This window comes from Apteryx rowi, unplaced genomic scaffold, assembly GCF_003343035.1.
Source record: "Apteryx rowi isolate R43461 unplaced genomic scaffold, aptRow1 scaffold_38, whole genome shotgun sequence".
NCBI lineage: Eukaryota > Metazoa > Chordata > Aves > Apterygiformes > Apterygidae > Apteryx > Apteryx rowi.
This window is the reverse complement of record NW_020450307.1, coordinates 3,286,958-3,312,654: the sequence shown is the minus strand read 5'-3', so window position 1 is coordinate 3,312,654 and position 25,697 is coordinate 3,286,958. Positions and strand designations below refer to the sequence as shown.

The window sequence follows — 25,697 nt, the reverse complement described above, 5'->3', positions numbered from 1 at the left end:
TGCAGGAACCAAGCTCCAGCAAGCGACTGTGTGTACTTACCATCTCGTGGGGTTGGCGGTGTCTGGGTAAAATAACTATTGGGCTTGTCTGCAAAGAAACAAAAAAGACACAGGGCTATCAGGTTCCTTTCTGCATGCTCACGCCTCCTCCTCCTCCCCCCACCCTCTGCCCACAGCTCCCCAGTGGCTTTTGGGCCAATGTTTTAGCCCATCGGCACACCATGCAGGGTCCCGCAGCAAGGAGGGAGTGGCCAGAATAGCTCCCAGGAGCCCTGGCCTTCCTACTTGTATCAACGGACCATCTCTTGCTGGGACCTGGCAGCTCTGGATTTCTTCTGGGAACAGTCGTCTTCTGCCTGGCTGCACCAGTGAGGGGACAGGGCTTCCACCAGGGCTGCAGGTAGCTGTAATTTTCAGGCTGGGAGCTGCCTCAGACCATTTCACCAAGGCCACAATGCAAATCACACTATCTCGCACAAGCACCTCCCAAGGAACAGATTCATCAAGTCATTTGGGCTGAGCAGGGACATTAATGGGGGAACACTGCAGCCTCCTAGGCAAGGAGATGGAGGTGATGGTGGGAGAAAGGGCAGCCTGAGGCAGCGGAAGAGCAAAGCTCCCAAGGGCATGACAGCAGGAGCCCAGAACACGGTGGTACAGCCTCACCACCAGCCAGCCCTCTCCATCTAGGAAACAACTGATTAAGCAGGGGTGACAAGAGGTTCACTCAGCCAATGGTTGGCTCCATAGGCTCTGTCCATCCTGAATGGGAGACATCCTGAAGCCAGTGTCAAATTTTGTCCCCTCCACCCCATCTATTAAGTGACATGTCCACAGCAGTAAAGTTAGGCTGTGGCAGATAACAAACCTTTTCCTTACTGGCCAGGCTCTTTCCCTTCCATTGCCGGTGCCCTGCTCTGGGCAGTGCTTTTTAAATGCATTCATTTGTTTTTACCAGTTTTAGAGAGTTTTTTAAACCACACACACCAGAAGCAGCAGCACATCCTGAAGCCAGAGGAGCAAGTCTTCCAGCACACAGACCCACCTGCCTTCTAAAGGCTTTTCTCACAGCAGGTGCTTGGCATGTCCTGGCCTGGGAGGTCAAAGACACTACTGCATGAAAGAGTCCTCCTCCACAGGCTGTGCCCAGAGAAAGCTGGGACTTGGGAGCATGAACACCTGGGCAAGAACAAGGCGATGGGGCACAGTGCCTAGAGTGGTTAGCAATACATAGATACACCCACACCCATGTGTGTGATCTACTCAGGCATGCTAGAGATCATATCAACAGCCCAGCCAGCGGAAAACTCCGCCATCTCGCCCAACTTTCCGCTGATTCTTCAGAACAAGAAAGTAAATAGAGAGCAGGGATCCAGTAGCAGTCTAGGAGATGCATTTCCCACTCATCATATATAGTGACAAGGCCTCAAAAGCAGCAGTTGCCCATGATAAGGAAGCAGCAGAAGCCCTTGGACAGACCAGGACTCCTAGGAGCCCATGTTTCTCCCCTCACCTCCCACATGCAGCCCTGGCCAAGTCCCTGTCCTCCCCAATAGTGTCACCCACACTCAGACCTCGAGCAGCAGGAGGGAGGGGGCCGAGCATTTTAGAAGGGGTGCAGGAGTGTGCTCATGCAGCTGAGAGAGAGAGCGTAACATGCACAGTGGGGAGCTGGGACTGACACAGGCACATCCACCTTCGCTTCCCCGCTTCGCAGCTCTGGGCAAACAACATCTCAGAGAAAAGTGGGACAGAGCTACAGAGCAGACGGAGAAGGCTGTCGCCTCCTCAGCTCATGATGAGACCACAACATGCAAGTGATGAGACCCCCGCCCCCCCCCCAGCACAGGGCAGAGCCCAGCTGGTGACGGCAGGGGCTAATGGGAGGTCCAAATTCAGACAGCTCCCCACCAGCGTCAGAGCTGTAGGCATGCTGGCCTGACCTAAACCCTTCCTCTCCCTCCCCCTGCTCCTCCCACGCGGCCAGGGGACACCTACAGTTATTGAGGAAGAGCAGCACGGCAAATCCCAGCGTGGAGGTGGCCAGGAGGATGAGGCAGATGTTGCATGGTATCATGAAATAACGCACCACCAAGGACACCTTGTGCTGGTACATCCGGTCCCGTTCTAAGGCCCCCGGTGCCATGGGGTACTGGCAAGCGGTCATGCTTGGCCGTCACGCTGTGGGCCAAGGCTCAGCCTGCCACTGACCCATCCAAGGCAGAGCAGCCACAAGGCACAAGCCGATGCCCTCCTCCCCCCTCCAGTCTTTCTTCGGCAGCCACAAAACCTAAGTTTTCCCAGAGGYTCCCATCCTCTGCTAGCAGGTGGGCAGGGCAGGCCAGGGTCACTTTCAGCAGCAAGAGTTTGTCCCCACATCTGCCATCTCAGAGACCCAGCCTGGGCATCAGGATCTGAGCCTGCTCCGGAGAGGCGCTGTCAGTCCCTCTTCCAGCTGGGGAGGTGCGGATCCACAACTGCCAGCAGAAAGCAAACTAAACAACCCCAAGCAAAAGTGCGGAGAGCTCAACTTCTGCAGCCCAGGCTACTGGGATGGGGACGAGCTGTTCCTGGCGTGGAGATGGTGGGAGGCAGCTGCAATACCAGCACACCGGTTCCTGAGATTAGGGCCAGGACAGAGACAGCCTGAGTGGTGCCAGCGCAGGACAGTCTCAGCAGAGTCCGTATCCTCTCGGCAGGGACAGGCAGGGAAGTCCCACTGCTCCGACGGCGTGCGGCTACCTCTCAGCTCCCCGTTCAGATGTAGGGCCAGTCTTGCTCCAGGAAYGCTGAGCCTCCTCTGCCGTCCACACGTCTCCTACAGCTGTAACTCCTCTGGGGCAGGCACACCCCTGCTCACTGGTTTCTGACCCTCCAGGGCAAGTCCCCGTAGCCAGGTGCTGGGAGCAGCCAGTGTAACTCAGTTGGCCCACGCCACCGGCAAGGGCAGGAGGTCCCCCTTCCACACCGAAGCACCTTTCAAAGCAACTGCAAATCCATCTCCGCTCAGCTCAGGTTTCCTCGAGAGCAGCCGGTGAACAGCTCTCCCTCTCCGCCTCTCTCCAGGCGAGCCGGGTGCCAGATCTCTGGCACCCTCCCACCCCTCCGGCGAGCACGGGCTGATGCTCACGCTCCAGGAAGGGGCCGCAGCCTGCCTTCTCCTCCTCCGTGGGCTGTCACTTCTCAAACCTTGCCAGCAGAGAGAAACACTGCCCAGCGCAACTGCTGTCACCACCACCGCGGTGGCCGGGGCAGGCCAGCTCCCCTCCTCACTCTGCTGTGACATGCCAGTCCTTCCAAAAGGGATTCCAGTTTCTCGCCGAGCCAGGCATGAAGGGATCACACACACAAGCTACCAGGGGGAGCAGCAGCCGCCGCTGCCTGGGTGGGTGGGCGTGCAATATGTGAAGGGAGCTTAGAGACCTAATTTCAGAGCCTAGGGTTTATCTTATGCACAGTTAAAGGGCTGTGCAGCATCGAACAATAAAACAAGGAGAAAAAAGAAGAAAAAATACCCCAAGCAGTTGTGTCACCTCCTGCCCCAACGCCCCAGAGGTTCTCCGCCTGCTCCTCGCTCCCCAGGGAGCCCAGGGAGGGCAGGAGTCCCTGTCGGTCCCCGTCCCTCTCCGGGCAGCGGTGGCCTCTGACGAACTCCGCGCACACACACCCCCCTTGGAGCCGGTGCTGCGGCAGGGCTGTGCCGCGGGCAGCAGGTCGTCCCCGGGAGAGCACCGTCCCTCCAGCAAACACAGAGGAACGACAATCCCTTCCGAACCCTCACGGTCACTCACGCTGCCAACAAAGGGAGGTGAGAAAGAAAGAAAAAGGGAAGGAGAAAAGGCAGAGGAGAAGGGAACTGGAGCCGCGGCGACTTGGATTCTGGACTGGCCAGCTCGCCTTCGCCAGCCGCTAGCGGCGAGAGCGAGAGGCAGCTCAGACAAAGAGGAAGAGGCTTCGGGGATTGCTCTGCCCCGGCTCCTCGGGGGACTCCTCCGCAGGCAAGAGCACAAAGGGAAAGGGGAGGGCGCCCGGTACCTCAGCACGGGTCCTCTCCCCCCGCTGCCGCTCCAGAGCCAGGAACACCTGTGTGCATCCCGCTCTCCCAGCGATGGAGCGGGGAAAGAGGGGAGAGCTGCAGCTGCGACTGATCAGGAGGCTGCTGGGATAATCCGCTCACTTCTCTCCCAGAGAGAGCATGGAGAAGGGGGAGAAAAAAAAAAATCCCTCTCCCCTCCTCCTCCTCTTCCTCCCACCCCTCTTCGCCTTTTCATTCGTGAACTAAAGATACTGAGAGAGGCGGAGACTGCACTGTCAAAACTCATTATGCCTCCCCCTAAGCATCATGTCTCTGCCCCCATGCGCCCTCCCCACTCTGCCCGGCCGAGGGGCTCCCAGGCCCCAGCCGCCACCGCCTCTCCCAGCCTGGAAGCGGGCCCGGCCCCGCGCCCCAGCGCGGCAGGGCACCTCTGCCCTTCCTCCTCCCTGCAGCACTGCCAGCTCGGTCGGGGATCCCCCAGGACGGCGGCAGCACAAGTCTCCGAGGCGTGCTYGTAGCTAAGTGGCTAAAGGCCACATCGCAACAGATCTGTGAAAAATAGCACTAAAAACAGTAACTAGGGATCTTTAAGATATTTATTCTAGAGAGAGCAAGTGGAATGAAGACAAAATTATACACGCTGGCATCAGCTCAGAGTGAAGGAAAGGACTAAAGGAGCAAGGTCCTGATCAAAAGGCTACCCAAATCATCAGAAACCCTCCCACAAGTGCCCAGGGCTTTGGGAGCAGGCCTGGGGTGCTGTCTAGATGGCAAAGCAGGCACAGGGGAGGCAGGGATCCAGCCGGAGCAGGACCTCAAAGCRTGCTCTGGGTCTGCGCTGGCACCACCACCACACCTACCCAGCGTGGTGGAGGAGAGCGTGGAGCAGACAGAAGCTGTGCTGTGGGACACAGACGCACAGCCGAGGTGCGCTGTTCCCTCCCTGCCCGTGTGCTCACACCCCTGGGAAGCCAGGAGCCTCTGGCCACCACTTTTCTTTGGCAGGATACTGCCAGCAAGGGGATGGAGGCTGAGAGTTTAGGCTCAAAGCAAACAGCTACCAAGAAGACAGGAAAGCTGCCAAGAAGAGAGCCAGGGCCAAGAGCCAGACCAAAGCACCAGCAGTGGGGCAACAGCAAAAAGCACCACACACGAGCAGGACAATCCTGCTGCAACCTGAGCGCTCCTGAAAGCGGTGATGCCTGTGCATGCTTCAAAGTGTGAAACCCAGGCCTGACCCACAAGACAAGCACAGACCCCCATGGACTGCCCTCTCTACCTGCTCCCCACAGCACCTCTCCATCCAGAGCCCTGTTGTTGGTTACACAGCATCCCTGGCATTACACATGCCAGGTAAGCTGTTGTCCTGCCTACTGTACCACGCATCTAGAGCACCACGACCTGCTCTCTTGTTTCTAAGGCACCCATGGCTCTTTGCAGACAGGCTGAGCTCTTCCTTACTACAGGGGAGGAAGAAAGCAACTCTAGAAACCAGGGGGAAAAAAAACCTTTTGAGAGGAAGGCCCTCCTGCAGCACAGCTATGGGAAAGGAAATCTGGGCTGACCAAATGCAGACCTGTGGCTTCGGAGGCTGGTTCATTATCCAGGCCACAGGACAGGAGGATTCTTGGGGCTTCCCTTGCCCTCCAAGTCCTGCTGATGCACTGCCTGTACCCTGCTAGTATCATGTACGACAGGGTCTGGGCGCAGCAGAGGAAGGAGTCCTCAAACACACACCCCATGCTCACAGGGAAAGATGAGCACTGCAGAAATGATGCAGTGGGGGAATCCCACCGTGGTCACACATTGAAGCCCATAGCAAAGAAGTCACTTTAAATTCCTCCTGCCTTTCCCAGCTTGGTTAGTCTTACACCAGGCCACTGCTGTGGTCAGGAAGGGAAGCACAGCTTCCTCCTGGCAGCTGCCAGCAGCTGCCATGCAGGCCTCGGCCAAGGCTCTGCCCCGCGATGCAGCAGCGCTCTCCTCTCCACCAGGATGGCTTGGTGCCACAGCTCCCTGCAGAAGAGCTATATTTAGTTTGTCAGCAACTCAGACTGCACAGCCCTCACTTCCCCTGGGGAGAAGCCCAGCTGGTTAGACACCCACCACCCACTCCTCCGAAAGGCAAGAACTTGAGAGAGAAGGCAGAACAGCCTTCGCTAGCGGCACATACCCCTCCCAGCCCCAGCCTGCTTCTGCTGGGCTGCCCCTCCCTCCATCACCTTGGCAATTCGCCTGGAGCCTGAGGGACACAAACACTAAAGCTGATTCCACCTACTCGCCCCTTCAGCGGGTAGATACCGAGGAGACTGGGTGGTCCTTTAGCAGGGCATCTCACACACCGCGGGTCAGCAGGCTGCTGGGTCTCCTTGTAGGCACAAGCTGCCCTACAACTCCACCACAGAAATCACACTRTTCCTCTCTGCTAGAGAGACAGGCTGGGGAATGTCCTGAAGATCCTGGCCCTGTAGACGCAACTTGCCAAGAGCATTGTGGGGAAAAAGAAAAACGGAGAGGGGAGGAAAGAAATCCAAGTCACGTCCCAGATGTTGTTCCTCTTTAAACCTGCATCGCTCCCTCCCCTCCCTGGGGACCTGCAGAACACAGTCCCAGCTCGCCGAGAGGCGCGGGCTGCATCCTAACCACCCTGCAGGGAGCGGAGCCCACACGAGCGGGGTGCTTGATTGCCTCACGTCCGAGCACTAAGGCAGATTGGAGGGTACCCTGGGAGCCCTTCTCCTCCTGACACACCGAGGAGCTGCAGAGAGTTCCTGAGAGCATAAGTGCTACGAGGGCTCTGCAGGAAACACTCTGCCAGGCAGTCTCTCCTGAGCAGATCCCTGCTGGGAAACCATCTCAGGCACCTCCTCAGAAGCAAAGCCCTCTGCCAGGGAGCGCACTGATTAGCCAGGTTAAAAAGGGGCCCTCAGTTGGCAAGAGAGGCCACAGGGCCTGCTTCTCATCTCAGGGCTTGGCAGCAGCACGACACCTTTCCAGGGTGTTATTCACCAGGTAAGTGTGTTTTGTGATTTGCTCATCTGTCCTCATGCCAACCTGGAGTGCCCTGGCAGCTGGACTGAGAACCTCTAACCTCACTGCACAAGGAGCCCTGTACCCCTCCGACCCACTCCCCCAGCCCTGTTTCAACCAAGGGCCTAAGTTCAAGTCCTTCCACTACTGCCTTGTCCCACTTTCCTCCCTGGCTACAGCAACCTTCTGGGAATTTCTGGAGTCTTACACAAGAAGGCAAGCCCTTCTCAAAGAAGGGAGCAGAGTGCCTTGGTCCTATCCTCCTCTTGGTCACCATGCTGCCAGTTTGGCCAGGTCTTAGTGTCCTTCCCCAGGGCACAGATGCCAAGCGCTGCCTGAAGGCCCAGCCACGGCAATGCAGTGCTGCACTCTGGATGGCGAGCACCCCTCTCCCCTCCGCTCTCCTGGCCGAGCTCCACATCCCCACACTGTTAGGGTTTCAAAGCCACGCTCCCCTGGCAATTCCAGCACATGGGGGCTAAGGCCAAAGGTTTGGCTTCAGATAAAGGAATAAGATGAAAAAAACCAAAGGGAAAGCAAGCACATTTGCATCCTTCTCTGTGCATGTTTACACATGCAAATCAGCCACAGCACAGTCCTCCCTTTCTTCCCAAGTCTGCAGGGACTCTGTCCCCTCTAGCCATTCGGGGGCCACTTTTAGGGGCAGCACATCAGCTCTGAACAGCCTCTGTGTCCTGGGGGAGACAGGTTCAAACTCCAGCAGGAGGAGACCAGCCCACCACCTTCCTGAGCAAGATAAACAAAAGCACCTTTGCCCCTTGTGACTCTTTCAGATGAGATTTTATAACCAGAAGAGTTGTTTGCATGGGGAGACATTGCACTTGGCTGGTCCACGTGGGTCATCAGTTCTGTCCGCTACCCGCCTCTCGCTCAGGGGAGGTCCATGTGAACTGCCATATTTGTTCACAAGTACAGATGTACTCAATGCTGGCATCCTTTTGTATCAGCTACAGCACCCAGGGAGAGCAAGTCTCCCTGCTCCACTCCTTCTGCCAGCCATGCCTACAAAGCACACTGAGTCCTTCCCTTTACACTTAACTTCTCCACTGCCAGCGTACCAGGGATCAGACAGAAAAATACAGCAAGAATTAACAATGTGGAAGAGCACACAGAAGTCACTTTTGCCTCCGTTAACTTGGGTCAGCAGTTAAGAACTCAGAAGAGGCAGCCAGTGAGCCCAGCAGCGCTAGGTCCGGACCGTTCGGGCCCAGCCGATCTAAGTGGGAAAGGGGCCTTTGCGCACGAGCAGAAAGGCAGCCCGAGACGCAGCGAGCTGGGGACAGCTTGGTTCCTACAACCCTCCAGCCTCCCATTACATCTCCACCTGGCTCAGTCCATACTCTGATTAGCCCTGGGCAGAGGGGATTCACTGAGCTACAGGGACCTTCGCTGAGCCATGCTGACTCTCCAGCATCCTCACTCTGAACGATGCCGCACATCCACACCGATGGCATTTCTCCCTTTTCTCCTCCTGGGGCCTCGCTAAAGGGCCTCCCCTAGCAGGGAGCAAGAAGCAGAAAGTCACCACATCTGACAGGAAAGAAGAGGGAGGGACAGAGGGACAGCAGGCCCAATTTAACACCCTCAGACACAGCTGTTCAGCTGTTATTCTTGTTACAGGGAGGAAAATATTATTTTTGAGCACATTCATGTTCCCCCCCGGCCAGTTTTCTAAATGAAAGTGTTTAATGCATTAAGGCCTCTGTGTGGTCAACAACCACTTTAAAGTCTGGTGCCGTTAATGGGTTTATTTCTGAGCATTCACAGCAAGGATGTCACAGCTGCTGCCAAAACGCTGCGCACAGCCAGAAGGGTGGCTGCAACTGCTTGTGCTCAGTTTGACAGGATGGTGGTTTTATCCTCTTGCTTCTGAATCACAGAGCTGGCAGGAGACGTGCTCCACCTCATGGCCTTGCTGGTCATGGCACATCAGCCCCTGGCCGGGCAAGGCGCGCTGGGACAAGCGTCCCCCGAGGATGCCCTGCATCCTTGCCTTGACCATGGATGGAGGCTGGGGGGCCGGCTTAAATGCATTTTGTGGGGCATCCCCAACCTCAGCACCCCCAAATCACCAGTTACTTGGAAAGAGAGAACAGCAAACAGAAGACAATAGTTTCACCTCCTTCAGCTCCCCTTTCTTGCCTACCAGATGACAGAGAACAACCCAAAAGACTAAAAACCATTATTCCTTTGGGAGCTGACTGACTGCTGTCAGTCTCCCCCTCCTCACAGAGCTAGAGAGCTTGCAGAAGCCCCCAGCTCCTGCAGTTGTCAGGCTGACTCCCCACCTGGCTTCCTTCTCTCTAATCCTGTTTGGCAAGGACCTAATTGGGATTTATCTGACAGCACCCAGGGCCTAGAGAGCCATTTTGCAACTTCCTCCTGGCGGAGGAGGAGGAGGGAGCCTGGAGAAGGCGTTAACATGCTCTCTCTTCCCCATCCCCTCCTGCAGTTTTACAGGCTAATTACCAGCATTACAGAGAAAGGAGAGGGAGGGGGAGAAAGCGGGGATTTTAATTATTTCATTTAACACTTGGCAGGACCCAGCTCGACTCCTGCTGAGCAGCGCTTGGAAATAAAGAGCTTTTCAACCCTATCAAATGTGTGTGTGTGTGTGGCAGAGGGGCGTACGGGACAGGGACAGACGCAAGAGAAAGCAGGCAGGACGGGGCTGGGGCGTCGGGCCTTGCAGCCAAGCTGGCGTGTGTGCTGGGAGTGGAAAGTAGGGCTAATTCACACCATTCCTAATTAACAACCATGCAGGGCGGTGCTGGACAAGGGTGCCTGGCTGCCTGCTCCGATGAGGGTCCCCCCCCGGCAGCTTAATGACTTTGTCCCAAAGCAGCCAGAACGAAAGCAGTCTAAAGGCCAGGGCTATTTGCTGCTGCTGGGCAGGCATGCGGCTGGGCAGCCCTCGCAGGGCAGGCCTGTTACCCTGGCAGGGCAGGCAGGCAAAGCGGTGAAAGGGTGTAGCTGCAATGGCACTGCACCACCTTCCCAAATCTGAGGGGACAGATGGAGACGAGGGGTGCTGCAAACCACAGGTCCCATGGCATGCTGGGCTGACGTACTAGAGGGCTCAGCAAAGGGATTTTAGCCTCCTTAAGCTCATTTGACTTCTTTTAAGAGCTTTCATGAGCCCCTAAAGCATCTGTGCAGGAGAGGGAGGGCCTCAGCAAACACCACTCCCACTGGAAGTGAAAGCACCAATGAGTCTCCTAAGAAGAGGTACCACCGCTCCATCAGGAGAGCCACAGGCACGGCCGGGGTGCAGCGAGAAAAGGGGGGACTCAGCTAACGGGTGCAGACCCTACAGACCCCCCTGCCCTGATGCCGCAGAAGAGGGACGAATCGCTTGGGCAGTCTGTCTGCGAGCCCAAGGCAAGGGCGCTCCATGGAGGTTCCTGATGTCCTGGGAGGCAGGGCAGCCCTTGAGGGCCCAGGCAGCTCCCATGCTCTCCTTGCTGGGCTCTGCCATCCCACTCAACCCTGTACTATCCAGAGTCACTCTTCCTGGGGGCTGGGCCACATGCTGAGAGCCCCCACTTCCAAAGAAAGCCCCTTCCTTCCACACAACTCTGGACTGCACAGACGTCTTCCAGACCGGCTTAGGGATGCTTAAGTGTGAAGCGTTAGAGCAGGCCACATGTGCACACTAGGGAATACAAGTCACACTCTCAGAGCCACAAGCCCTTCTCTGAGCTGGTGGTCTGCAAGCCACAGCATGTGTACACGCTGTATCGCAACAGCGAGAGAGCCCCTCCATTAGCAGATGTTCCCCCCATCACGCAGCACGAAGCTCACATCTGTTCCACCTAGCCACCAATATGCAACAAAGAATGGGTTTTACGAGGTCTCTGCCTCCCCCCCTTAAAAACAAATAAAAGACAATTGCTTTAGAACACAGTTTGCACACAGAAATCAATGTCCAAAAGTAAGAGCATGAGGCTGCTGTCCAAAAGCAAACATGCAGCAAAGCAAAAGCAATCCCAGGGGAGCGGGGGGGCCACGTGCCTCAGCACTAAGCTGCATAATTCTGCTGTTCTGGCCCAGGAACCCACACACTCCTTGTCCAGCCCTGTCATCCTCTGCCTTTGCAAGTGTGAGCCGCTGCCCCGGGCGAGCGTCCACAGGAACTGCTGAGACCCCACTGGCATTACTCCCAGACCCAACAGACCATGTTAGCTGGTGGCACACAAGTCTGTAAGCTCAGCCTGCAGGCTCTGAATGAGGCAGCCAGACTGCACACGCAACCCAGGAGGACTTTCCAGATGAAGACACTGCCCTAGGGATTGCAAGCCTGCAGCAGCCCCCCGCTGTGGTTTCCAGGGAAGACAGCGCTGTCCATCGACTCACTGTGCTCACACAGGACAGTTCCCCACTRCAGGACCTGCATTCAGGACCAACACAGAGAGCAGCAGCTGGGATGGAGTAAGGAGAGTGAACATAACTTTTGGGACAAAGTCCCCTCAAGCCCATCAGCCTCTTTTTCCACCCTTCTTATACTCTATGGGGGTCAGTGGCTGTGGGCATGCAGCATTACAGCACCAACCCTAATCCCATGGAAAAGATCCAGAAGCCTGCCTGGAGCTGCAGCCCAGCCTATCCATCTCCATCCCTCCAGACTGAAAACGCAGCAGACAGCATGCCCCAGCCCGGCAGCCTCCACAGCTCAGTGCTGAGCTGGCTCCTCTCGCAGTCTCATGCTGCCACCTGCCGCTCTCACCGAACAGGTTCAGGCTTCACATCGAGGCAAGAAACTCCATCCAAAAGCCAGGAGGCAAGCTGTAAATAGTGCAATGCTGCTCATAACATCTTGACCGATGTGATGTGAGAGTGTAGCATGGAGGGGATTACAGCAGAACACCACAGGGGTGGTGGGGAAGGGAAGCCTTTCCCATGCTGAAGAACAAACAAACCTTTCAAAAACCTTCAGCAGCCTAAAGCCTGCCCTGGCTTTCTGCTCTGAGCTAAGTTCTTCCTGTGGCTACTGTCTCCCTGAGGTGGCATCAATCCCTTCCAATAGAGGGATGGGAGCCTTGCCTGACTATTGGACGGGCTGAGAATGAACCATCCAAGCATTCAGCCTCTCTTCCTCTCTGTTTGCTAACTGACTTGGCTGAGCTATTAAAAGAGACTTCTGCCAACTCTTTCCCAAACCCACACCAGTTGCTTTGAAAGCTGATGTAAACTAATTCATCTGCAACAGGATGCGAGTATCAGCTGGTGTTGTAGAGTTCCTAAAGGGTATGGTAACACATCGGGGGGAAGGAGGGAAACAAGTAGGAAAAAGCAGCTGAAAACAAATGATGAAACAAATGGCTCATTTCTGGAGCAAACAGGCTAAAATTAGCACATATTCCTGGCACTCCGGATACCTTCCCATAGATAAAGCAGCTGTCACCCAAGTGCTTCTAGACAATGAATGACATCCTTCAGCAACAGGGGGTAGCGGTACGCCTCACACCAGGACTGTTCAAAAGTGCTGGGATTAGGGTACTCCCAATAACCTCATACAGGCCTCAGTCCTACAGCCACACCAGCAAAGGCAACTGGTGAGACAACAAATCGGATGCCAGCAAGAATCAGCCATGCAGAGACCTTGAAAGTAGAGGTATGTGCACCACAGTGCCTCCATTTCTACCCACGCAGCCCAGCACTCAAGGAGTTAAATAGGAACAGCGAGGGTGATACAGAAATGGGCAGCATATACTCAGTGTAAAGGCAGAGACTCACTGATAGCAGGAACTTCTCTGTTTGCCAGCGCCAGCTTTGCAAAGTGCTGGGGGCAGAGGGAGCAGCATTCAGAAAAGGGCCTGCTGGCCTTCAGCTAGAGCTGCTGTAGAGAGCTGGAGCTGATCAAGATGGCAAGCGGCAGCCTAGCAGCTCTCTGCCACCTCTCCCCAGCTAGGGCTCTGTGGGGGAGCAGCGAGTTCCCCAAGGGCTCAGCCAGCTAGGCTCACCCTGATCATTAGCCCAAGCCACGAGCTGTGTTACACCAACCAAGTGCCCTCATTGCACTTCTCCAGCCACAGGACAAGAACCTGCACTGAACCTGCACCCTTGAGTGACGCGCGTGTGCCAGAGCCAGTGCCAGCTCTGGCCACTGAAGAAGGGAGCAAAGCTCCAGCAACAGCCTGCTCTCGCAGCGGAGCAGCTCCGAGACAATCGCTGGGTTCTGGCTGCGTCCAGCACTCACTAGACAAAAGCATCAGCCCCAGGCTCTGGTCCAAGCAGTCTGGTGCAGCTGCCAAAACGGAGTAGCTCCTAGCGGCTGGCCTCGGAGCTTTGTTAACTGCTTCCCATAAACCGGACAAACCACAAGAGCCGCAGAGCGGTGCGAGACAGGCCTCCTGGGAACGCACAGAGCCAGCCGTTAACAACAAGGCGAGAGGTGACAAAATTATTCCCTCCTGCCTTCTCCACCGGTAGCAGCATGCAAGGACACACGGCCTGTCACCCAGCTTCACGGTGGTGGTGCTCGGACAAACCCGGCGCAGGCCACTTCCTCAGGGAGAACAAAGCGCTGCTGAGTTATGCAACAGTGTGAAAAGAAGAGGGCACAAGTATGTCACTGGGAAGGAGGAAAGACATGCCCAGCCAAAACGCGCGCTTGCCATGCCCTCAGGGAGGAGGGGAGCACTCTCCAGTTTGGCTGCGAAGGCAGGGAGGGCTGTAGGAGCCTGTAGGAAGTAGGGGAAGGGAATGGTACCCTATTGTCTGAACAGCTAAGGTCCTGCTTGGACATTGCCCACCAGCACCGCAAGAAGCAGCTTGTATGTTTGATGGGAACACTGCCGGGGGAATGGGCAGCCCCAAGAACCCAGACACCTTCCTACCTCCCAGCAGGCTGCTGGGAGAGATGAAAGCAGGCCGCATCCAGTTATTGTGCTGTCAACCACACATAGCTGTAAATAAACCATTAATGCCAGTGTTGCGAGTGGTGAACAGAATCCTGCCAGGCCTCCCGAGCGCATCAGGACCACATGCCCCAGAGAGGAGGAGCCAGCACCCAGGAGGAGAGCAGAGCAGAACAGTCCTCCTGCTGCAAAACGTAGGATAACTCTATTTACGCCGCATCTCTTGGCTGCCTGAGCCGAGGGAAGCGTTAGCCAGCAGGGGATGCTGTCGGCTAGGATAGCTCCTCTCCTGGCTCCCTGTGCACCCAGGGAGAGGCACGGGGTCCAGGCCAGGAGTAGGCAGTTTTCAATAGAACTTCTGTGTCCCTCTGTTCCCCCTCTAGTGCTTTTACAGCAAAGGCACGTTTCCAAGCAAACCCTTAGCCTACCCCTCCCAATCTGCACAAAATAGACTGTATATTATACATAACAAGGGGCACAAAATGGGGAGAAAGTACAGCAGAAGTAGCTTTAAACAGTTCACAAGCCACAGCTAATCCAGGCCTGGTGTAACCCCCTTGTCCTGTGTTTGGTGGGGCTTGATGCAGCCAGCCACAATGCCTAGATCAGGGCCAGCTAGGCTGCTACAGCTCTGCCCCAGCCCACGGCACAGGAAGCAGCCACCTGCTTATTCAGCCCTGTACCCAGGCGAGCGCTGAAATCCAAGGCCTCAGGATGACACAAAGGGGACAGAGGAGCAGTCCCAAAGTCAAAGTCGGTGCAGAGCAGCATTTGGCTACCTCTGCGCCCAGCCGCAGCCCTACAAGCAGGGGACAGCTGTCTGTTCACGGCACACAAAGGCCAAGACCTACCGCCACAGTGGGGTGGCTGTTTGGGCAGTGCCAGCACAGGGTGCGTGGGAGAGGGGGGCAGCAGCACAGGCAGGCGCTCTGTTCACCCTGTCCGCCAGCTCGAGCCGATCGTGCCAGCCAGCGGATGTGCACAAAGGTTCACGCGGGCAGGCGGAGGGGGCGAGACGAACTGCCAGCTCCAACCACATGCCAGACGCCTTCCTCACATACTCTCCATATCTGCAGCCACCAAACAAAGGAGCCAGCTATGAGGCTCCCGGGATGCTGGGATTCCCAGCACCAGGGATCACAGGGAAGTGGGCACCCCGCCAGCCGGCGGCCAGTTACACTGCACACCCTTGCCTTGCCCTCTGACTGTTGCTCTCGTAAGCCAGCCAGCCCGCCCGCCCACCCGCCCAGGGGCACATGCACCGTTTGTTTTAATGACTGGGATTCACTGTTTAAAACAACTGGCCACGTGGATGACAGCTGGGGAAGAGACAAGCCACTAATGATAGAGTGCAGGGCAGATGAGGCTGGCGTCCTCTGGAAATGACAAGGCAGAGAGGATCAGAGGAGCAAGGACAGGAACACCTTGGCGACACTGACCTGTGTCCACACTTCACTTGCTTTTGCTAAAAAGGTGCCCAGAGGAATTTTCTGCAGAGCGTTTTCCTCATACCTGCAGTTTCACAGCTCGACAGGGGAGGTAGCACTGCCGCTGCCCTTTGCCTCGGGGCAGCAATGCTTCTCCCTCAGCCAGTTGCAGCAGGTGTAGCACACGCCATGGAACTCCCAGGCCAGGTCAACGAGCAGAACTACCAGTTTTACCTCCAGTACAATTTAGAACAGTGCTCTCCCCCACCCTCCCCAGCAGGCTGGTGAAGGTGAGAGGCTGAGAATGGAGTTGAATATGAGACAAGCACTAGGTGACAGATGTCCTTAGATCACAGTTTTGCACCCACAGCATTCCAGAGGCTCAGTGCCACAGCACCCATCACTTGCTTTTTGCACAGCATCAGTCCAATTGAGCCCAGGCAATAGTATTAGCTGGAGTAATCCATAAGCAGAGAGAGCATCCAGGGGAAAGCAGTTTCTCAAACTGTGATCTAACAGCAGTAGCTCCCTCTGAGGTGTGCACATGCTCTGCAGCCAAGAGGCCACAGTAATGGGTGAGCCTGTACCCACCTCCAGAAGGTTCCTATTGCTCCAGTACATCCTAGGTGGATGGAAAATGACTGGAACTAGCCAGTGAGTTTGATGGTGGATGGAAAAAAATAAAATGGTATTTTTGCATGACACACCACCACTTACCAGCAAGAAGCTTCCTATGTTCTTTAGAAAGCAAGGGAAGGGGAGGAGAAAAAGGAAAGAACAAAACAGTTAGAACAACAAAACACAGCCAATCCAAAGCTTTCCTATCCTCCCCCACGCTCCCTCCTCCAGTGGTCCACCATCAAAAGCATCTGAGGCAGTTTCCATCTGCCTCTTCCAGCCCATACCAAGCACTAGCTCCCAGATCACCCTGGAGGATTGTTTCTGGGATGATGGCATACATGCCTTGGGATGGATGCTTTGTCCCTGACCCAACAATCTTAACATCTCACATGGAGGAAGCAGGAAAAAGAGACTAGTACCCCAGTACAGAAAAGCTCACAGGGCCAGAACCATGCAACAGGCACGACCACTTTGCTACAGGTAACAGGCCCCCAAGAGGTGGCACGACCCAAGGTCTGACAAGCAGAGCCGTGCCTCCAGAGACCCATACGCAGTCCAGGGCTGGCTACAGTGGGCTGTGAATGAACGGGTGCAAAGGGGGCACTGGGGCTGTCACTGCCACCATGTCTTTGCAACATGCTAATGGTTTCCCCAATAAAACCACCCCAGTACTTGTGGCAGTAGCCTTCATTTTGGGAGCATCACTTGCCCTCTCCGAGTTTGTTCCCATCCCCACCTTCTAGTCCATTGATTTAGACAATGTTTTTCATGGCATGTATGAGCTCTCAAAACACGCAGACATTCAGAAAATAGTAGAATCCTGAGGTTCCTGATGATATTGTTCATTACTGTAGTCAAAATTATGCACAACCCAACAGGTGAGAAACAGAGAGTCCCAAAATGACAACACCGATTATATGCAAACAGTAACAACAAAAACCCGTCAGGAACATCTCAGCCCTGACAGTGGACTATCAGCTACACAACCCAAATATGCTGGGTTAGATAAAGTGGTTGATTTCAACCATGGAGAAGCCTGCACTCTTTCATCACACGGACAGCTGAAGGAAATCTTGGAAAGCCTAACAAGTGCAGCCAACCTCTCAGGAACCAACACGCTAACGGTACAGGCATAACTGTTAAACCTCACAGACTGTCAAGCTGATATGCTGATTTTCTGAAACCAAACTCATGGTTTTTGAATGCTCAGGAGTTGGTGGAGCTAAGCTAAGCTAAGCCCCATATGGGCTACCAAGCAGCAGATATTTCCCGTTCAGCTTAATGGGGCACATTCTTCTAAGAAACTTCCTTTGCCATTGCAGCTTGATACTTCCTATACAAATGCATCACCTGGGCCTAAACTACCCTTTAACATTTAGGGGACCAGGGCACAAGATGGAACAAAGTCCCCAATGGATATGATGAAAGAGAAGACCGACAGTTAAATAGCTGAACATTTTAACAGTTATTGACTGTATTTATTTATTTGCAACTGATCTGTGGCAGCAGAGACATCCTGAAAACATTACAGCATTGATTTTAGAGGCCTGTGGAGATAGGGGCTGTTATGCAGTATATCTTGTGACTCTCTTCATGGGCAGGTCTGTGTCCCACCACAATGTGGGTATCTCCTAGTCTGAAATGCAACTCTTTCAGCCTGCCCCCTGTTCTCCCAACTACCCAGAGTGCTAAGCCTCCTCCCAGGACTGCACACTAGCTACCTGATGGTGAAGAGCAGGGTACAGTTTGGAGCACTCTTCTTGTGCGTTTTTCCTCAGACTGGACTCCTTGGCTGCTGGCCAGGGACACAGGGCCCCAAGGGAAGCAGGAAGGCCAGATGGGTGGGATGCAGGGGACAGAGGTCAGAGGTAGGTGACTTCCCAGGAAGGGGAGAAAGGARCATGCTGGGCCACAGGGCAGAGGAAGCCCAAGGAGGAAGAAGGCAAGAACACAGCTGTAACAGAGCACCTTACCCACCGCTGCGATACCTGGGCCAAGAGGCACTGCGACCTCCCATGTGCTCTGCAAGCAACGTCAGCAGCCGCTCGCACAATGGGCTGTGGGACACGGGTAACGCGACACTGAAGTCCTGACAGCTCACTGAGACTATTGGGGAAAAACAAAGTGAGCATTGAGGGCTGGAGCCGGCTCCACGCCAAGGAAATGACGTGCAGCTCTCTCCATTGGCAACCGGGAACCCTCTCAGCTATAAGCTGCTAGGGGATGCGGGGAAAAAAGGGGGGGGAGGAACAGCTTAAAAATATCCCAGAGCAGCACAGTTATTTGGGGATTTAAATTTATAAAAAGAGGAAGAAAACAGAAATGAAAGCCAAGTGGCCAGCTCTGGTGCAGATGAAATGTTAGCATCTGATGGCAGCACTCTCTTCCTTTACACAGACACCTCTAAATTAAAATGATGTGGCTTATGCTATCTCTATCACACCCCTTTGTCACCTTGCAGAAGAGGTGACCCTTCTGGGCCCCAGAACAGCATGGCCTGGCATTGCTGGAGACAAGCGAATGGAGCCCACATCCTCCTGCTCTACTGCTCCCCTGGGAATAGCAAGAGAACCTCGTCTTGCAGAGACAGCACCTCTAAGGATCCCTGTTGCAAAGGCGAAGGCATCTTGCAGCAGCAAGATGTTTGGGATAGACTTCGTTTTGTTAGTGTACAGGGAGGGGTCGGAGGCCTTTCCTGGACCATCCAGATACAGCGGCCTTGGGGACAAGGTGTGCAAAGCTGTCTGTCTGCTTGCCACATTTTAGGGAATTCAACTTTATCATTATCCCTTATCAAGGGAAAGGATATGAATGGCCAGGTCAGGAGATAGGCAACCACCGCAGGGAACAGGGCATGGACAGTCGTTGTCAGGCATCGCACCATCTGGGAGACGTTTCTGTTGAGCAGGGGAGTTCTGAAGTCCCCGGCCTTTGCTGGCCTGGTGGAAGGCAGCTCTCCCAGCCCAGCTCGTTCAGCTCAGGCACCACGGCAGAGAGCCAGCAGCCGCCACACAACATTTGGTTACGCGTCACTATCACTACACACAGCATTGCTCACCCAGCAATCCCCAGCTGCTTTGCAACAGTCAGGTCCCCCAGCCTGAGCAGTGCAACCTCGACGTGCCGGGGCGCCCTCCCTCTGGCAGGGCTCTCTGCATCACCACTCCCTCACACATCTGGAGGATGGTCCAGGTCACATTGCCTTACACACACACAGATCAAGTGACTAGCCCAAGGCCACTGAGTGATCCACCGGCTGTGGGATACCAGGGCCTTGACAACTCTGGTTTGGTGCAGTTTAGTCAGGGCTCTTTCCCTGAATACTCATGTGAACTCCTAGGAAAACCTCTTACTCTACTAGGACTTCTACCAGCTCAGAATGCTGGTGGTGAGTATTCCCAATGGAAAGGCTGACCCCTGGACTAGTTGGAGAAAACCTCAAAATGCCTTTTGGAGGCCAAACTCCTACCAAATTGCAACAACAACGAAAACCACCACAGCAAGGCATTCCCAAAGAAGCACGTTTTCTTTGAGGGAGCCTTGCGGCTGCTACAGGCACATGCCATTAGCAGACAGAGGAGACCCTCAGGTCCAGCTAGGGCTCTGTGCTTGGTAATAAAGTGTCACTGCCTGCCCAGCTCCATAGCAACTGAAGCTTTCACATGCAGATATCAAAACCTGGTGTTCACTGGGCCTGTAACAGTAGTTCCCTTTTTAGAATCCAGGGGAAAGCTAAAGGAAGACAGCAACAAAGAGAGAGAAGATGAAGTTGCCTGGCCAAGAACACTAGAGCTGCCAATTTCAACAAAACGGGAATTGTAGCTGTGGAAGCACCAGGACAAGAGACATGAATGGTGCTCCAGGTCCGAGCCCCACCTGGCTGCCTCAACAGCAGAGCAACAAGAAGGGACACATATGACCACCTCCGGCAGAGGGTCAGTATTCCTGTGAGTGCTGCTAGCTCCAGTTTACAGATGGGGAATGGAGTCCCAGAAGGGTTAAGTGACTTGCCTGAAATGGGGAGTCTCACCTTGTATTAGGACAGGAAATTAAGACCAGTGCAAAGTCTTAAGCTGGCAACCCTAACTGCAGGATGTTCCTTCTTCACTGGGCTGCTTGAACTCTACTGGGCTGCCAGCAGGGAAGGGACTGTCAGCATAAGGCTGAATATATGCAATTAGACTCAATAAAAAGACAACAGCATGCTCAGAGACACCACAAGGGCAAACGCATCCACTTGGGCTGGCGTTGTCACAGCAAGACTGAACACTTGACCCCATGGAGCCAGAAGTCACTGTGACTCACGGAGGACTCCAAGCTGAATGCAGCATGGATTGCTCTTCTCAGCAACAGCCGCCCACGCAGCATTGCTCCAGTGCTAACTCCACCAGATGGAGTCCCAGCCGCCACAACATGTTCCCACACACGCTGACCTGCAGAGTTCCCCCTACTTCCACCCATCAGCTGCTTCTTCTCCTCCCTGAGGCTTGGGAGATCCCACCAGACCAGCAGGCTGCACACATTCTCCCTCTCATTTTTAGAACAAAAGTGCAATTGAGACAAGTAACCCCAGAGCCTGACCTGCCTTTCAACTCCAACAGATTTAGCTGTGCTTTGATTTTCCCTTCATCATGCTGTGGCTCAATGAAGTAGCTGCTAACATCGAGAAGGGGAAAGTAAGTTTACTTTCATATTTATTAAATAAAAAGGAAGGGAGAGTGGAGGCTCTGTTCCAAGGTCAGGCACTCAACTGTGGAAAGTCTTCCTGAACAGAAACACATTCTGAACAGGGGAACACACCTGTATTTGGCAGAGAAGAAAACAGAGTAGGAAACTAGCATTCGTGCCGTGCTTGGGGAGTGCAGGCCAGACATGCAGCTATGGCCCAGAACAAAGCAACCCTATCTCTCTGCAGCACCCAGTCCACGCATTTTGACTTAGCTCCTCCAAGAGGTTGGGACACTACTTCATAGAAAATGGTACTTCTGAAAAACCACGAGACTCCTCCAAGCACAGCTCGGCTTAGGCTTGCTTAAGCAAGCCTAAGCACAGCTACTGCAAGACCAGAATTATCTCCTGTTTAACAACTCCATTCCTGAAACACTCGATCAGCACTGATTCCAGACCATTTCCCTGCCATTCAAGTCAGAGCTTAAGCTAGACACATGGGCAAGTCACAGCATGAGCCATCACCCAACTCTGTGAGAACAGAGTGACTGTTTCTGTCCCTGATCCCTCCACAACCAGCCATGGGCAGACAGGGTTTGAGCCCAGCTCCTGCCCAAGAACTAAGGGCTATAGAGCCAGGCCATGGGAAGAGGCAGAGGATCTCCTCTATGCCAGCACCCCTGGGCCTGCACTGCAGAGAGCAGCAGGACCCATGCATGTTGGCCAGCCCCTTCACCTTCATCCCCTGCAAATCACTCACTCAGTGGATTTCAGCACCTCTCCATCTCCATGTGAGCCAAGGTAGCTCCAGTCATCAGCTGAATGCATGGGGAGCTCCTCATAGTCTAAGATGCTTTGAGATGCCAGCCTAAAGTGATACAAAGAACTCACTGAGGCAAGCAGTCCTCTGGCACATCCCTATTTGCAGCTTCCAACCTGCAGAGGAGACCCTGTAACTTAGCCTTGCAGAAAGAAGGCCACTAACCAAACAAGGACACAATCCCCTGGCAATACCAAGGGCAGAGCGTTTTTTCCTGTGTGTTTTACTTCAAGGCAGCCTGGTGGGAGCCTTTGCTAGAGGCGTGAAGACACTGTGTCGGTGACCAGGACCCCACAGCAGCCAATGGACAGCTCTTCAGCGCAGCCACCGAAATAAGTAAGTGCCAAAAATCAACACCAGGTACAGCTCCCTGCAGCTTGGGAGGACACAGCAGGTGGATACTGCTGGGGGAGATCCAGCTCCCACCTTGCAATCCACAGGTACTCCATCTAGCTTTATCACACAGCTATGTACCCAAGGGAAGAAACTGGCCTGCCTGCACAGCTGAAGGATGGGATGAACCAGGCCCCAGCTTCCAGCCAGGAAGGCTCCATAATGGATCCCAGGAAACTGATAACTTGGTGTTTTCTTTGCCCTCATGCTAATACCCTCTGATAAGCTTGCCAGTACGATCCAAACTGTACTGTCTCATTCTCAAGGAAACGAGCCAAGGGTTCCCACGCCACCTTCCTGCTGTTCAGTGCATAAAAGCAACACAGACTTCCTGAAATCCCTCTCTCTCCCTGACCCTCCCTACTGTTTCTCTGCATCCTGCTCCAAGGCCACACTCTGCACTGAGATAACAAGGCAATTTGCTGCCAAAAATAGCAGTCAGAGGGGCCCAGGATCAACACAAAACTGCATTCAGAGACACGACTTGAATGGTCAGTAATAGAAGATGAAGGCCCTTCACCTAGGTTTACCTAATTCATGTAAAGCCAGCGTGGGATCTCTAGAGGGCTTCAAGGACTAGTTACCAATGTCCCACTGAAAGTAAGTGGCACTTGAGCATCTGCCTCTCAGCCATGATGGGCTGGCATTCCCAGGAACCTAGCAATCAGGCAGGTTGACAGCTCACAGAAACCAGCTTCTGGGAGCCCAGCAGGAGCAGGCAGGCCAGGTGCACCTTCAAAGTCTAGTGACTGAGACTGGTGGATGGAAGAAGCCAGAACAGCCAGAGACAGTTTGTCAGTTTAGCATTAAATCTGCACACAAACAAATGAAACCCAAACAATCTCACACTCTAAAAAAGGAAAATATCTCAATTTTCTTTGCAATTGGCACTTAATGCAGAAGTTTTCTTAAGTCTGGGGCATCCAGCCATCCTTGGTCTTGTAAATTACACACTAATTAAACACATTACACTCTCTCAAAAAACATATCAATCAATTGGCGCACGATCAGCATCCAATAATTGCTGCTGCTGAAATTCAACCTCCCTGGAAAAGTGCAATTTTGTATGTTAATTGTTTAGGTTTAGCATGTGAAATGGCAGCTAATGAGAGGTCCAACTGCCGCCTTGGGAAGAGGGCGCTGTTGAAGGGAGAAGAGGAGGCAGGGATTTTTCCCCCTTCCTCCATTCCCAAGCTCTGCAGAACAGCCCCCAAAACACAGCCAGAATTGAAACCAGATGTGTAGGAAGTGTCTCATTAGCAGCAATTGCTTTGCAAGGATTTGAGGTTTCCCTTCTATTCCACCACCACACCCTTTTAAGAAGCTGCCATAGGTTGGGGAACAGGACTTGGTGGCTGGAGGAGTTGGGGAGAGGACAGGGGAGAGTCTCTGTTACACTAACATTTTTACTGAAGTCAGGGAAAGTTTTCTCAGACAGGGCTGGCTGCAGGCATTTGCCTGGCAAGTAGCAGAGGATCAGCACTCCAGCAGATTAAGCTGAAAAAACTCAGCATCTCAAACCCTCTGAGTGCAGCTCATCATGGCCAAATGATTTGTGAAATAGCCTCATGATTAGCTTCCACCCTCCCTACTTCCAGAAGGGAGAGAACAGGCATGAGATGCTCTAGGCCAGGAACAAGTCTCCTTCCCCCACAACTCAGAACTGCTTAGAAGGTCTGGCAGAAATTCTTATCCCCACTTACAATTTAACCTGTGGAGTGATTTTTCTTGGATTACAGGGCTGAGCTCAGAACAAATCAAAGGCAAAGACACAAATAAGAACAGGTCAATTAGGTCCTCAAACAGAACTGCGGAGCTATTTCTGTTCCGTTGTGCACGCTCTCTCCTTGCTTCAAGCTCTGTTTTAAGAGACCTGTAACAGCAAAGCAGGGACAGCCATGACCCCCCTGCCGGGGACTGGTTACACAGACTGGACAAGACCTGAGATGCCCCGTTCTCAGCCCTTGGCCTCTCTGACTCTGGCACGAAGCGCCAATGTTTTCCCTGTGCTGCACAGGTTTCCTGCATCAGGCGAGAACTTACCACCTATTTATTTTACTGTCATCCCTTTGCTCTTGTGCTGAATTTCAACTTCTTCAAATAAAAGCTACCACTTTGTCAGATTTATAGTAGACAGCATCGTCGGAACTCTCCCCTCCTCCATCCCACATGGCACTAGCTTTGATCAAACCTTAGAAACCCAGAGGGGAAACGGACAGTGGTTAAACAGCCAGTATACCCATCTAGCTCATATTCTTCTCTTCTCTTTCCATATCCACACAATCTCATCTCCTGCCTTTTTTGCAAGCTTTGTAGCCAGGGCATTTGTACAGCCCACAGCACTTTGGGCTCAGAGCCAGGATCTCCTCTCGGGAGTAGATACTTTCTACAGACAGCAAGCATCTACTTGCAACCTGCTCCTGAGCTCAGAGGGGATTGAGCTGGCACCCAGATCTGCAGCCCTCCCAGGGACCTGTTTTATTATTTTGAGAAAAACCTTGGACAGCTGTACCCCTGTGCTCTGATCCCACAACAGAATCATCCCCCATATTTATCCCTTAGCAAGAAGAAAAAACCATGAGGATACAAACAGAAAAGGACCTTACATGCTACACACAACACACACTGCCAGTGGCAAAGCATTTCACCACCTAGCCAGAGATAGATGGGAAAGGCTGTGCCCGAAGCAATTTCCCTGTCCCAAGTGCCTGTCCCTACACTAGGAGTGCTGTGAGGAACCCACAATTCCAGCTGGGGTATACTCCTGTTAGGAGACTCTTACTATAGGACCACTCTTTCCCCCAATTTCTTTCTCCAGCCTGTGCAAGACAAAGGACCCACTCTTCACTAGGAATAAAATAAATGCAACAACCCTTTTCCGTAGCCACCAGGGACAGAGAAGGAACAATTCGAATGTCAGGAATGTCGAGGAATAGTCATCCGCATTATTTTTGGTGAGACGAACATAATTGAGAGCCTGCAAGCCTCCCTTATTCCTTGGGCTCCTTTCTCAAGTCCCTTTAGCATGCTGTATCCCCTCTCCCCTCCCAGCTCCAGCAGAGCTCAGATTGCAGTCTCCAGGGCTAAGACAATAGCTGCTTATGTTCTAAAACAGCACTGCTTTCTGGGAAGAGCGCCAGGCCTGGCAGCTCTCAGCAGCAGGGAATAAAAGATGTATTTATGCTGCAGAGCCCCTCTGCACCAGTGGGGCACCCTCAAAGGGAGGCCAGGCATCAGCCTGCTGGGGATCAGAAACAGAACTGCGGACAGATGCCCCAGGCTTAGCGAGAGGAGAGAGCGAGGAAGAGCCCAGAACCAAGAASGGAGAGAGCTTCTTGGTCAAAGAAGTGAGCTGGGCGACTAGCAGCGAGCAAGGCCCTTAGGCACAGGCAGACGCACAGCAGCCCTCTCCAAGAGCTCAGGGAGGGCCACAACTGCAGCGCATCAGGCTGCTGAAGTCAGTGGGAACTGAGGATGCTTCAAGCGTCAGGGCCACTCAGAGCAGGAGGAAGGGTCATGGCAGGGGCAAGGGCACGGCACCCACCAAGAGCAAGCTGGATTTCAGCAGGGCCCACCTACATGCAAACAAAAGGATCTCCACTGCAGTGGGATTGCCTCCAATCCACGGAGGGAAGCAGGTGCAGGAGGAAGGAAGGCAGCCCTGCATTTCCCCAGCCATTTCTTTGTGCTTGCCACTGTCAAGCCCGAGAACACAATCCAAAGGGATTTCCTTCTCCAGAGTGGGGCGCTCCAAATGCCTGTACAGTGGGTTGGATACTAAGAGGTGCCTATAGCTCCCTCTAGAATTCAGCTCAAGAGGC

At 53.9% G+C, this 25,697-nt stretch overlaps 1 protein-coding gene across 1 annotated transcript in view; it reads right to left on the bottom strand.

The window, feature by feature from the left end:
* AGRN (agrin) overlaps positions 1–25,697 on the bottom strand; it is a 151,690-nt gene that overhangs the window by 73,833 nt on the left and 52,160 nt on the right. Inside the window, 1 exon segment of the mRNA XM_026074040.1 lies at positions 41–88. Coding sequence (XP_025929825.1) covers positions 41–88 — 48 coding nt within the window.